Source organism: Anser brachyrhynchus (assembly GCF_964034855.1).
Source record: "Anser brachyrhynchus genome assembly, chromosome: 7".
Classification (NCBI taxonomy): domain Eukaryota; kingdom Metazoa; phylum Chordata; class Aves; order Anseriformes; family Anatidae; genus Anser; species Anser brachyrhynchus.
Genome location: NC_137701.1, coordinates 21,024,797 through 21,039,888, shown reverse-complemented (window position 1 = coordinate 21,039,888; position 15,092 = coordinate 21,024,797). Strand labels below are relative to the sequence as shown.

The window sequence follows — 15,092 nt, the reverse complement described above, 5'->3', positions numbered from 1 at the left end:
AAATGTTAAGGAGAAATGTTTTCTTCCTATTACAGCAAGCACTGAGGGACTGCATAAGCATTCTTTCCCCTTCATCCTCTCCTTTGTGTTGTCATTTATTGTATTCGTGATACCACAGAGACCAGGTCTTAAAATACCACATGCAACTGTTTTCTGGAGTATTTGCAACATTCATGCTTGGCCATACCTGAGCTATGATTTCCTGACTTTTATGATAGCCTTTTGCTATAAAAAGGAAAGTGAAACAGTTGACCCTTCACTTTCCCACTATTAGCAGTATTTAAGATGAGAGTTAACTCAGATTCCCTTGGCAGCTGCTGTGTAGCAGTATCACTTGGAGGCTGTAGGGGACATTCTGCCTTAGAATTTTATCCAGCCAGATTTCTTAGGCATGTAGGAGATTCATGCTTAATACTAACTCTTTAGAGAAAGCAAATGATCTATTCTGCTGTTTGCACACATGGAAGAGATTCAGAGCTGTGTTTCTTCCTGTCATCTCTGAGACACTGTGTTGAACACGGCAGAGGCAGTGGGAGGGTACGCACACCCTTGAATTTGGACAGTTCTGTCCTTTTCAGCCCTCTGGACCTAACACTGGAGGAATGCTGTTAGCACTCTTTCCACCACCACACACAGTGTCTTCCTTTGTAACCTGGCACTTGACAGTTTCAGTGACCAATCTGGGTGAATGAGCATTAGGACTATAGGGTTAAGAGTGACACAGCGTACCTCTGTTTGTATTAATTACACTGGCTACTCCTCCTAGCTTTGGCACTGCACTCAATGAGGTACAATAACAATAATCCTCAACACATTTCTGTCTGCCTTTGGAAACCTCTATCTGGGACCTCTTTTTTGAAATTTCTTCTCATGCACATTTGTTCTTCTCTACATGCTAATCATTTTGTGTTTAAAATCAAAGCTCATGCTTGCTAATGGTGGCCGTTTTCTAGGTTTTAAAATACACTGGTAATCTTTCTCTTGTTTATGTTACACTGCTCTAGTGCCTTGTGACATGGAGACAATAGCAAGTCCAAATCTCTCCCTTCCCTGCACATCTTATAATGTAAATGTATATTTCAAGGCAGCTTTTCAGTATGATCACCTTTGCTTTTTTTTTTTTTTTTTAAATGAGGACTTTTGGGCAATGAGATTTATTGTTTGCATTTGTCATCCAGACATTAGCAAAACCGTATAATTAAAATATATGTACTTCCCTCTCCTTTCCCCACCCCCATCCTCAAGCAGGCCTTGAAATTTAGGAAGCATTTGGCTTACATGTTTCTACAGAACAGCGCATATTGAAATTTGTTTTCCTTTCATCTCTTTCCCAATAAAAGCAGCCGCTCGGCTTATCCCTTTAGCTTCCTCAGAACTTCCTTTCAGAATTCCCGATCTATTACAGCACATTCACATACCAGAAACAAGATGCCTTTTCATGCTGTCAACCTTTTTCATCTGAAATGTAAATTAATTCTTGCTGGTACGCTTTGACAGAGATCAAAGTAGGGGTATTAACCTTATTGGGCCTTCTCTTCATCAGAATCAGTTCCAAAGACTGCGAGGGTAGTGTTAGGAGGCCAGTCTTCACTGTTATCTATGGCCCTCCTCCAGGCAGTCCTCTGTCTACAAGTCAGCATTTCAAAGGCGCTGATTTCTTTTGTAAATGACCTTATCATTACTTTAAACTGTGTGAAAAATGATTTGCCTGAATAATTCTTGCAGGATTATCCTGCTCATTTTAATTGTGGGGGGACTTCATTCAGATTCCAGGATATTGTTTAAGTGGTTTTGACAGCAAGTGATCATAGCCTGATATAAAGGAGGAACACAGCTCCTGATTGGAAACCTCTTGACTTGTTCAGATTGTTCATTTCTTGCAAGTCAGTCTTTGAGGTAGGCTGCATTTGCATTTTAAAAATAAACAGATGCCTTTCAAATACATGAGCTGGTGGTCTGGAGATCTCTGTGGGCCCAGCAGTTCACTATCCATTGATGAAATGTTGGAAGAAAAAACAAACTTACAAAAAAAAACAACCCTCACAATATACATGAGGTTACATTTCCTAAGTGTATAATATTACACAAAAAAGTCATTATTTCAGATGAGAGAAAACATCGTTACTATGAAATAAAATATTTTTGAATTTAAATGAGGTGGGGAAGAAAAAGCTACCCTACTTCAGCATATCTACATTACAAGTTCTCAGAATGCACAGATCTTATTAGACACATGGCTAAGATGGTGCACAGGGTACACAAGACCTTTCCTGCCCCTTCCTACCATGCTTTTCCAAACTGTGAAGGTTAGAAGATGCCAATATTTAACTTAGAGAGGAATTGTGAAGAATGATTTTGTGTAGTATTTGCATTAGCAATACTTCTTACTTCTGTATAAGTATTTCTTTGTAATTGGGATTTGTATTGTTTTGATTTACGTCTACATAAAAAGAAAAAGATTTTGTTAAAATAAATTATTTTTAAAAATTATGTTGCCAGATTCACAGCTGGTTCAAATCAGTGTATATCCACTGAATCATCTGACTGAAATGTTGCTCTACTGATTTGCCTCACATGCAAGTCTCATTTAACGTTTCTTTGTATTAGAATAATACATTAATTACAATAAAAAACAACAACAACAACAAAAAACACCAAACAACAACAAAGATAATAGAATTATAAAAGTACATTATCTAGTTATGATAGCATGTATTTCTATGTGGAGTGACTGTTGTCCTGAAAGACTTAAGGGAGGATTTTAATCTGTTTATTTCATTTGTGAGCTGACATTGCCAAAATGCCAAATGAGTGGTGCATGCGATTCACTTAGATCTGAGGTGACATCACTGAATTCATTTTAATTAGGCCCACTTTAGCCATCTGGAATATACTGTGCAACTCTGGTCAGGACTGAGTTTAACTATGCTTCCAGAGGTGAAAGGCAAATGACTAATCCATTGAGCCACCGTCTCCTCCTCCAACACGTGCTCACACACTTACCATATGTCACATTGTATTGGAAAATTCTTTATCAAGAGCTAAAGATTTGGGTGCTTTTTTTTAAAAAAATCTTTTCTTTCTCTCTCTGTCCCCCACCCCCCCAAAAAAAATGTTATAGATGTTCAGAAGGAAACCAGATGAAGTATCCCTTTGCATTGCTTTCTTTATGCAACTTCTGCCTGTGCAGAGTTGTTCACTATTTACATAGATCTTATGTGGGCTTCTGGCAAAATTTACTCCATTACAAGAAAAAAAAAAAAAAAGAGAGGGCTTCAGAATGACTGTAATACACTATTTCATATCTATAATAAATGTTAGTTTTTTAATAAAAGTGTTACCTTTGGGTTTTTCATCAACAAAGTTTAACGTTGACTTCAATGGCAGAAAAGGAGGTATTTTTTGAACCCTGTTTTATTTCTGTCAATATGTACGTGTCTGCATGTATTCAGCTAATACTGTTGTAAAGATCTATGAACTATGTAAAACGTTCCAAAAATTTCTAAGATCTATGAACTGCATGAGTAAAATGTTCCAAAAATTTCTAAGCACTTCATAAATATATCTAAAAATACATCTATTTTTAATTATTCCTGAAAATAACAAGCATTAAGTAACAGATCCAGTTTTACTGTTTTATATCATTAATTTTCTTTCTTGTTAATAACATTCTCAGTTTAAGAACCACTGAAGAGATGTAGGTGTTTGTCTTACTGGTAGCTGAACTGACTGATTGTATTACCTTGATTTCACATACAGGTCAAACCAGAAGGGTTTGTTCAGGCTGCACAGCTTTGGTTATCTTTAATTCTCCATCTCCTTGTGTTCTGTACTAGCTTAGGGCATCCAGTCATTCTTTACTTCTAGAATATACCCATCTCTGAGCTAGGCTCTGTGTGGATACATGTGCGTTTCCTTTTAATTTTCTCTTCTGTTACTGATATTGAAAGGAGACCATTTTTACAGGATTTCATGCGATTGATAAAATCAGGAAGGGGACAAGAGGCCTTGGAAAACCTATTCCTTTCCCTTGCTGATATTGACAAACAGTTGCAGAGTCATCTGTACTTCATTTTTTTTGGCCAAGTCTCAAGACAGAACTTTTTAGTGTAATGCAGAGTAATTAAAACCCATATGTCCAAGTGATGATGTGCAGTAGTGACACCAGCCTTGATGGTGGCCTTGGCGAGTCTTCCTATTAGTTACTTGGTACCCTGATTGCTAACACTTGTATGTGAGAACTCGTGACTTGCTTTCTTGTAATGCTTCCACCAAAGAACATAAGACATGAGTGTTTTTTTTCTGCTACTAAAAATGCATCATCCAAGATCCATCCAGAGCGATAGGTGAAAGAGGGGAAGTATTCATGGGACTCAGCAAAGAACATGACTCTCCATCTCTTTTACTGTTCAGTAGAATTAATTTGACATGAAGTGAAGAATTAGATTCATGGACTCCAAATCCTCTCAGATGTTGGTAGTTAAGCTGCTGAATGCTCTTTTAGCTAGGCAAATTAAGAAAGTCATATGCTGTTTGTAGCAAATGAACTTCTGATTACAAACTATGACGACACCACCTATTCAGCAAACCTGAGCTTTCGGTTCCAAAGTTTTTCTTACATACTATCTCAGGTGATAATATAGCTTAAAAATGTATCTGTGTAGAAAATGCCTATTTAACATGATTTCTTACTACTGAAAATGAATCCCTCTACTATTTTAAAATACTGCTTCATCTCTTTTCTTCGTACTTCTTGCATAGACCTGTTATTGTTTAGCTTTGATCTTTCTACATTTTGCTTCACCATTCAGTCTGTAAGAATATATTTCCTATGGGAATCAGGGGGAAAATGCCTGGACTTTTACTATCTGGAATTGTGTAACTTTGCATGTAATGTATATGCCTTAGTACTTATATCTTAGAATAAAGGTTTTTAACTGCAAAACACCAAACTTCAGACTCCCAGAGGTAAACATGTTCTTGGTTTGCTACCCGCTGGAGCTGACAGAAAACTCGCTTCATGTGAGAACTGGTCGGTAGAAAAAGTAAAAATGTATATGTCCTAAGTTGTGGCATATAAACTCTTTAACACCGAATGACTAATAAGAATGCTAAAATTTAGCTCCATTCCTATGTTGCTTTGAGTTTAGATCCTGTCATCATCGGCAATGTAAAGATAAGGGTTAAAAATACTGTTGCTGTAAAGTTTGGAATATAGAATGCATAAGGTGAAAATGAGGTGACAGCTGGTAATCATTCTTCTTCAATGATGCAGTGATTGTTCATGGAGCACTAGCAACATGAGTCTGCTAATTTCACACTCTTTGAGCCAAGTGCTTAGTGTCAAAACCAGCACCAGTCAGTAATGCAAATTGCTGTGATGGAGCAGCTTCCCAGCCTCTCAGACTCCCCCAGTAGAATTCTCTGCATATGAATTTCCTTTGAAACATTATAGATCCAGTTAATAAATGCTGAAAAGATGCAGTCCTACAAATTCTTGATGAACTTTTTGAGAGCGAGTTGTCTGTTTATCTTGCTACTTCAGTTATCCCATGAGTTGAAGGGAAAGTAGGAAAAATACAGCCATTTACCTGTATGATTCAAGGTACTCTAGAAGAACATTAGAAACCAGCTTGTGGAAAGGTTAAGTTGAAGAGGAGTTGGTACTGAAAATATTTATGGAAACAAAAGTCAGAATAAAAATTACATTTACGAAATGAGATAAAGCAGTTTATATGTAGTGAACGAGGGAGAGGCCAAAATGTTTTTCACTGTCATTAATAAGTTTCTGGTGAAAAAAAAAAACATGGCAGGTATTGGGGTTGATTTTTTTATACACACACAAAACAACTGAAAGTTAAGAAATTACTAGGAAGAAAACTGAAGTTTATCTTACTAGTTCATTTATTTCAGTGCTTCTTTATCTTTCCAGTAGTCCACAGACTGACTGCTACTCAGCATGTTTCAGCTGCAGAGAGATGGCTGCTGGCCAGCTGTCTTTGCTGCCAACATCAGAGTAGGCTCCTTGTCTGGTCAGTGGGGGATAGTTAAGGTTTGGAAGCCTGATCACATGGGGCAAGCGAGTGCTTGGCTCATCTCTGCCAGATAGGCAGACTTTTCCAGTCTGATTATTAAGGGTGGAAAGTTCCTCAGCCTCATGATACCTGAGCTCTGTATTCAGGACAACACCTCAGCAGGCCTGGCTTCTGTCGTGCCTTCTGTAAAGTGAATTGTTATTTATTTTAGTAACCTCTCGTTAAAAGGCAATTTTTGCTGCTTCTTACCCTGGAAACATCAGTAGCAGTGAAAAGCTTAGATTGTTATGGTGCATTGCATACTACAGCTTGAACCATTCAGATGGTTTTATTTTCTTATATTGCACGAGTAAGTGCAACAATGCAGGTTTTTGTGGAGGTAGTGGCTGGAAAGAAGGCTGTTAACACTATACAGGAGTTAAAATAGAAAAGAGGGGATCAGTTACAGCCTTTCCTAAAGGAAAGAGCAGATGTGATCAGGGTAGCTTTATTTTTTCCTCCATTATCTTTTCATTATGGAAAAAAAAAAAAAGAATGACAAGCTAAATTTATAAGAGTCATTAAATGAAAGGAAAAGAACAGTTATCCCATAATTTGGTAATAAGCACAAGATTCCAAATTCTACATTTTTTTTTCTCAATTACGTAAGTAATGGTTCTGTTTTCATAAAATAACAGGCATGAGATACAGGGAAAACTTCTTCATCTTCTGTTGTCTTCTCTGTTCTCAATTTATTCTTTATTATATTCTCTATTTATTCTACCTCTTGCTTTCCCTGTGTAATCTACATTGTTATCTTGACGCTGATCCTACATGAGGTGGTCCTGCACTCTATTTCTGTGTGTATCCTGCATCCCACTGTAATATTTAACCCTAGATTCTAGACACTCAATAATAAGGATCTATTCCTCTTCCTTTGGTAATTAGTCCACAAACTGACCCTGTGTTTTTGTGTGCTTTTAGTGTGCTTAAAAGCTTTTCCTGGACTTTCCCCCCCCCCCCTCAAAATCATAATATTTCCTAACTTTATCTCCAATTTTCTTTTACGTATTGTTTCACAATTTCTAAGTTGCAGTCCTGCTGTGCTAATAAGCAGCTCCTCTCCCTCCCAGCTGTCAGCCTTCTTGTACTGCAACTTCTTGTTGAATACTTAAACTGTGACATCGATGCTGCATTTAGTTTCTGTTATTCAGCCCTTTCTCCCGTTTCATCAGGATAGTTCTACTTAAAATGGTTAATATAAACCATAAAATAAGTACAATTTAAAAATTTACAGTTTTAATTGTATATTGCAATGCTTTTAAAAGTCTTTTGTCATAAGTACAGCATATACCACTATCTCTGGTTCATGCTGGAGGTTTACTACTAACTACTCACAGATGTCAAGAATTCCAGTGAATTGACATTAGATAAAGCTAATGATGTAATTAAATTATTTAGGTACCCAAATCCAGAGACACTCCATGGAAATAAAGGGTGTAGATATCTTCAAAATGTTATTCATTGCCCTTTTCTTTGTCATTTCATTTCACTGCATGCTTGCTACTTTGTTTAGTATTTCTAGTATTTTTAATTAATGGTATAAAGTCCAATCTATGTAGATTTTTCCCTCCACAATCATTTGTATGAGAGGCATTTTAAATATTTTGTTAATGGTTATGGTTCACTGAAAAGTAGGAGAAGTTGTTATAATTTCTTCTAGTTTTAACTGAATGCATCTCCCTCTGGCTCCCCACCCCTCTGCAATAAAAGCAGATGAAACTTCTCATTCTGTAAAATTCCAACCAGCTCAAATCATAGGAGTGGTGATTAAAGAAGGTGTTTTGGGAATGATTTTCTACTGCACGTTTAAATACATTCCTATTTAAATTAGGCATGTTCTCCTTTCAGAATCCCGATTCCTTCCCTGGGATGTGCCAAATGCTTACTATAACAGTGAGAGTAAAGCCCTGTATAATTTCAAACTGTTGTAAATATTGCAAATGTTGAAGCATCCCTATGAGGTGCTGAGTGCTCTTTCTGCCCACTAGTTCAGTAAAAGTTGAAGGCATTCAGCTCTGAACTGAGAGCCAGGTGCCAGTCTGTGTTCCAAGCTCTGCAGAGTTTTTCTCTAATGCATAACTATGTTTTTTAGCTTTCAGGGGATATATTGTTCGTAAAAACTACCCAAGACTGAAAAACAGCACTGGCTGTGTAGCAGATCCTCAGCATATGAGCAGCTGCTCTACCTCTGATTTTGGCTGTGAAGAGCACTGGTGAGTTGGATCCTTTGTTGTCTGTTATCTACAGAAGTCATTTTCCACACAATAAAATCTGAAAGGAGTAGGCATGCCATCATGATTCAGCTGGCACTTAGGGAATGTGCCATTTTCTGAAGATGAGCACCTGTAGGTTAATCAGTCCCCCTACCAGCTTAGTCATTTCAGTGTTCTCCAAGAAAGTGAAGTTAGATTTATTTGCAGTTTGTCCTGGGTTGCTGTCCTGTCTCTATGGACTTCTCAGAAATACACAGAATACCCCTGACTGCAGACAGACTTGTAAGTGCTCAGCATTTCAGAACTAACTGCAGCACATTATTAAATTCTCAGGAATGGAAAGGTACCTTTTGCGTCCGTAAACCTCCTTGCAGACCTGCAGTGAGATAGGAAAAAGAGCTGTAAAAAGCAGTTGGCCAAGTCACTGGCAGAAAGCCTAGGCTTAACAGTGGTGCTTTCCTCTTTGTAGAAGAAGGATATTTTAACTTTTCTTACCAATGGAGTCACTCCAGGCAAACGTTGCCCTGCACCTTCTTGGGTAGAAGAGGAAGCTGCTAGATCTTTAGCTGTTGTCAAAGTCTCTCTCTCCAACAGCGGTCTAGGGAAGATGGTTGCATTTGCTGGAGGAATTCCTTTGATTAGCAGGTTTCAGTGGCTAAGAGTTATGAGATCTCTCCTGCTGTGGAATAAGCATCAGGAAATCTTGTGCTCCTTCCAGTTCTTATTTCTGTTATTTTATATGCTTTCTATACAGCATACTAATGCAGGTTCTGTTACATCTCTTACAAGTTCTCTGAGGAAATCAGTAACTTACTTGACTGTAATTAGATGCTATTATTCCATCGAGAAAGTTTTATTGTTTTGTTTTGCGTTGTTTTTAAATTACCACTAACTTCTCTGAAATGGTGTTTCTGCTTTCTTTTTGTATTCTCAGAACATTGAGTTAACTTCCATGTGAACTTTGGTTGATTTAGATTGAGTAACGTCTGCTAAACGCTTTGGTGCATTAAATGATTTTGTTCAGGTGTAACCACCTGCATCTTTCCAGGTTAATAATGTTCCAGTTTCTCTCCCTTGCAGTAGTCTGTTTTCAGTTAAAAAAATAAATAAAAAATAAAAAATAAAAAAAATAAATGTTCAGGCTGGTGGAGAAGGACAAAAAATACATAAATACATTTTTGGTAATGTTATTCAGTGAAAAGAATGAGTGTGCTACAATTTAGTATCATGGCTCTGTCCTTGGGTTTCCTTGCTGCTTACTGGAACAATGAGTTGTAATTCTGATTTTCTTTCATGTGAGCAGCTGCCTCTGTCTGTTAAGTACTTAAGAGGGGGTGATCTTGTGATCTCCTTAGAATTATGGATGATTACATCAATACATCAATATTGATTACATTAATATTTGTTCTCCAATCTGCAATGACAGTATAAAGCAAGAGCTAATAATCTATTATCAGTTCTTTTGGGCACCCCAAATTCCAATTATTTACAATGTAATTAAACATTTTGTCTTTTTAGTATTCTAGTTTTCACACAAACTTGTTTGAAGGCAGACAGCCTCTTTAAACTTTTACTTCATCTGTTTTGTGTGTAGTTAGCCAGGAGTGGTTTTCTTCCTTTTCTACATCAGACAGTTTCTGGAGTTCCTCATTGCTTTCCAGACGAATGTATTTTTCTGGATTAGCTAAATTTTGATTAAGCGTACATCCCTTGAGGCTCATGAACTTTTATGGATCAGTAGCTGTTGAGGTGAATTTGGGCTCTGTGGAGCACAAAGATACAGACTACTAAAGGTATTCAGTCATGAACCTATATTGAAATCAATGTCTAAATGCCCTTATATATTTAGCTTGAAGGTGGCCATGTAAAATACATTGGCCATTCAGTTCTTGCACTCACTTCTGATTGCTGTACATAATCAGACAGGTAATAAAATGTATACCTTCTTTTGCCTGGAATTGCTTAACTGCCACTATTGCTGGTAGTTTTCAGTTTAAAACCCAACAAATTTTTCAGTTCATTTGCCTAATCCTATAAATTTATCTGTGATGGCCTCAGGTTCCAGTGATTTCAGTGAGACTTGAAACTGCTGAGCATTTCACAGGTGATGTTCAGAATCTTAGGACTAACTCTAATAACTTACTTCCCATAAAAAGACTCACTTCTACATGTAGCTGTTAGGGGCTGTTGTGTTTTAAGCATATGGCTGTTCAGTCATACAGGAAACTTGTAGGAAACAGGAAGGCTGATGAATAATAGCGCAGATGTTTAACACAGTAGCTTGTAATCTTTCCCTAGAGAAGGCAGCCTCACTGTGGCTTCACATACCATTGAATTGAAATGTGTAATAATAAAATATTCTTTTCCATTTCTTTTCCTGTAAGTAGTTTTGGAAAGTGAAAAATAAGTTGTAAAGTACTCAGGGTCAGAAAGAAAAGTTACATACAGATTTGTTCTGTTGGATGCACAGGAATATAGCAATACATTTAAACATACAACAAAAAACCTGCTTCAGAAGTCTGATTATTATAATATATATTAAAGTATGAACAAAAATACATGGGCATGATGGTTTAGGTGTTTGGAAAGTTATAGGCAGAGAGTGTTTATCATTGATTCTCTGTTCTTCAGAAAGTATGTATCAGTTAAGTTCCAGAAATCAATCTATTTTTGACTGATGGCCTGACTGATGAAGTAGAGTCTGATTACTGAATTTGTATCACTACTAAGTTAGTGATGGTTATAAGATTTTAGGAGGACTGGATTAGAATTAAAAGCAGAGTTTCGTGGGCTATAATGAATCTCAAACTGAATGTTAGTCAGTGATGGCATACTGCTCCAATAGTAGTAGCAATTAGAATACATACTACATCACCTGTGCATCAGAACATTTTCTCACCACTGTCAAGATCTCAGTTAATGCTGTGTATTAGACTCCACACTTCAAGAAAATGAGGACATCCCTTGGCAATACAAATGATCCCAGCTGCATAAAACATTGTCTAAAAAGGGAGATTATAAGGGAGATGGAAGACTAAGGGTACATGTGGTAACATTTCTCTAGTCACGAGAAGCTGATGTAAAGAGGAAAGGAACAAATTGTTCTCCACTGAGAATCAGGTGAGCTTGCATTGCAGTGAAGGAGAGCTAAGTTAATACTAAGAAATGCTCGTTAATGGTAAGGTGAGTTAAGCTTTGTGTAGGTTACCTGGAAAGTTTTGACATCTCCATCACTGTAGCTTTTAAAAATAAGTTTAGACAAGCTTATGAAGAAAAAAAAAGAAAGGCATAGCTGCTTTTTCTCTGAAAACGGATTTGTTTTATAGGACTTTCCAAAATTCTTTTTATTATTCCTAAACACACAGTGACTTCTTGAAATGTAATGTCTCTGTGCCAATGGGTTTGTCATTACAAGCCAACCACCACTTTTATAGCATCTTAATACCAGCAGTTATTGCTGCATCAGTGTAAGAAATAAGTATACAAATTGTTCTAGAGGAGTTCTCCTTGGATCAGCTTTACTTGGAACAGCATTGTTGCCATGCCTTGAAAATGAACATCAGGTGGGGGAGAGAAACCCTCAGATGAACGCCATCAGGTCCTTGTGATTTAAAGCTTATGTCTTCTTCACATTTCTCCATAATTTCCTGCTTGGATAATTTCAGTTTCTGTCAAGACTGCACTGTGATTTCTTGTAGAAGTCATCTTTTGAATATGAATTTTCATTTTGTTCCACAGCAAAAGCCAATATAAAAGCATTCTGCTTTCCTTTAATTGCTTCACTTTCCTATCTGTAATCACAGCAAACATTAAGGTGATTGCTTGTGATGGAAATAATTCAGAGAAACCTATTGGGCTCGATTCTGCTGACTTATCAGCTTCTAAGTACTGTGCAGTTCAAAACTTTGAATAGTTACTAGTGACTTATAAAGGTATAAGCGGAAGTAGAATTTGGGCAGAATTTTTTAGTGTAATCTTTTTTTTTTTTTTTTCCCCTCCTCATCCCTGTAGAAATTTTCATCTATCCATACTGAAAGATTTTTTTTCTGTTTGGGAATAATTTATTCCTGCAAAATGAGCTTTATTCTTCCTAATGGAATATCTGGGAGTATTTATAACATTTTCAAAAGCATTTAAATGAGAAAAGTCCAAATTGCATTGGCTTCTGAGTAAAGTTATACTTGCAATGGTCGGAATGACACCAAAAACACAGCTATCTTTTTCAGTATAAATTAGTCTGCTCTAGTGTTTATGCACTTATGGTTTAACTACTTTCAATGCTAAGGACAGTGTGACTATACACTGTACAGATGTGTAGACAGACCCTAAGAATCAGTGTTTCTCCTTTTGTCAATATGTCTTGCTAATTCAGTGATTTATATAGTCCGTACATGAAGACTGAGGTGTTAGAGCTCAGTAGCTGAACATTCAGCAGCAAATTTCTGTTTTGCCTGACTGAAACCAGGTATGTGAGCCTAGATCTCTTGTGTTCTTTCCAGGTAAGCTGACTGGATCTCATCTCCATGACCTAAACTCTGTTTTCCTGCAAATGTGGAAAGTAAATCTTTCTGGAAATGATAGAAAAAGCAGTTTCGTCAAAGATACCTGTATCTCAAAATCAACCTCAGATTCCACATTTGAAAATGTTAGCCACCATCACTGATTGGCTCATGAACTAGCTGCTGCTGAGCTGCCTCCTTTTGTATGTTTCATTTTCTTAGGCATACAATACAAGACAGGTTTTCAGAAGAGCTCAGAGACGGATCTCAAGGTGCTCAGCATCTGCAGATGATGTCATGTTTTCAGAAGTGTTCCCTGCCAGTTTGACATCTGAAATGATGCCTGTCTTGCAGTAGTGGCCTGTCTTTTAGTAGCGTTGTTGTTGTTTCATTTCCTTTTCTGTTTTGTTTTTTTTTTTTTTTGTTGGGGGACAATTTCCCACCAGCTCAAGCCCAGGACTGTCCCTGACCTGTACATGGCTTATGGTAATGAATTCCTGATTAATGGTAAAATGTTTTAGAAAATCATTAGTGATGCATTCCTGAGCATCCCTGAAGGTTCTCTGTTCTGGAATTTGTCACGCAGAAATGTAGAACTACCTGTCATGTTTTGTGTGTGTTTGTTTGCATTTAATGCTTACTAGCTTTTACTCAAACTTCTATCAGCAACAGCAGATTTTGTTGGAGGATGGGGTTTCTTGTGCCATATCCTGCCTAACTTACGATTGTTCTAGTCAGAAACATGGTGCCATTGGATTCTGACAGAGAATCAAGGTCCTGAGGGCTTCAGAATTCCAGAGGCTGATTTTTGTTAGCTTAAGGAGTACAGAAGGCAGGTTGCTGACCTGTACCTTCATGCTTTAAGCATTTGGCCAACGTTCTAGCCCTGACAAAGTTAAAGTGCTGGCAAAACCATACTAAATTCTAGATTCTTTGTAGAATGTAGAGATTAGTTCAAGCTGCAGATTTAGATACAGATCCAAAACACTCGAAATCTGAATATTAAATTTAGATCATGATTCATTCCTTTTTGGCATGGTGGTCCATTTACAACATAGTGATCCAACAGCAGATTTTCATTTAGACATCCTCTGTAGCAGTATTTGAGGATTATTCATGATTTTTATTTCATATTGGGTTTATTTTCTGCATTGGCGGGGGGAAGGAGAGTTTATGAATCATCTCAACAAATGCTTGAGTAATTTTGGGCAAGTTATCTAAATAATCCTGTTATATAGTTATCTAAACAATATATATATACAAGAGAAATATCAAAAAAGAACTTTATGGACAATATTGTACATGCTCAAATGCAAGGTTGAATGTAATCCTAGACATCTTTTGTACTTTCCTGTATGAAAAGTATCTCAGAACAAAATTAGAAAGCATTTTTAAAATGGATTTCTCCATCTTCTTTAGGAAAACACCATCAAATATAAATTAAGTTTAGGCAGTATGTTTTTCTTTGCTTTCTTAGTGTCAAAGAATAAAGGGGAAGAAAAATACCCCAAACCTAACAAGCAAATCCAAACTTCATTCATAAAATTCCAGAAATGTTGGATGCTTACTGTACTTGTGAATGCTTCCTTTTGTTTCCACACCCCAAGATAGCCTATCGACAATGATACTTTATTATTGTGATCAGTTTGGAGCAGATCAAGTCAGTCCCTTGAGCTTACCTAACACCTTCAGAAAAATTAGCCTAAGAGCTTAAACCCTATTGCAATATAAGGCTTGAAATATTTTAGCAAACTCTGGATATCCTAGAAAAAATATATCATCTAATACATATGCGTGGTGATATACAGTTGTCAAATCCGATAGGTAACAGTCTGGAATGTTCCAAGACCTTCAGTAATGTCATTTTAATTTAAAGTATTTTTTTAAAGCTACATTTTAAAGGTAATATGCACATGTGGCTAGACATTTTTATAGATTTCAATATGTTCTATTGTAACATGAGTCATTTATATTTAATGTAGCCAACTGAAACAGAACTAGTGACAAAAATGAAATTTGAAGTAACACACGTTGTATTTTTTTGTTACTCATTAAAGCAGTTTTTGTCCTTTATGTTTTCCCCTACCACTGTGACTGAAAGGGCTGAAGTGTGTTCAGTTTTAATAACTGAATAAGTTAAACTGAAAAAGCTTTCTGCCTTAAAAAGCCTTTCCCTGTCTATGAAAAAAAGCTATGGTATATGTCATAAGCTGAAATCTATGACTGAAGCTTACATTTCTGATGTTTTTATCTGTAAGTAGAAGTGCAACTGCCATTAATTGTATTTTCGGAAAGGTTGTGAG

The 15,092-nt window shown here is 36.7% G+C and overlaps 1 protein-coding gene and 1 long non-coding RNA gene across 2 annotated transcripts in view; one reads left to right on the top strand and one right to left on the bottom strand.

Moving 5' to 3' along the window:
* The window catches only part of MYO3B (myosin IIIB), a gene marked incomplete at its 5' end in the record, with an annotated part of 256,357 nt that overhangs the window by 143,231 nt on the left and 98,034 nt on the right, over positions 1–15,092 (top strand). The window contains one exon of the mRNA XM_080600926.1: positions 8,170–8,290. Within this exon, the coding sequence (XP_080457052.1) occupies positions 8,170–8,290 (121 nt within the window). The remainder of the gene's footprint in view (positions 1–8,169; positions 8,291–15,092) is intronic.
* LOC308198523 lies at positions 4,638–9,254 on the bottom strand. Its single transcript, XR_013953980.1, has 4 exons — positions 9,105–9,254; positions 8,786–8,969; positions 8,638–8,666; positions 4,638–6,218 (listed from the first exon to the last, which is right to left on the bottom strand). It is a non-coding gene; the product is annotated as an uncharacterized lncRNA (long non-coding RNA).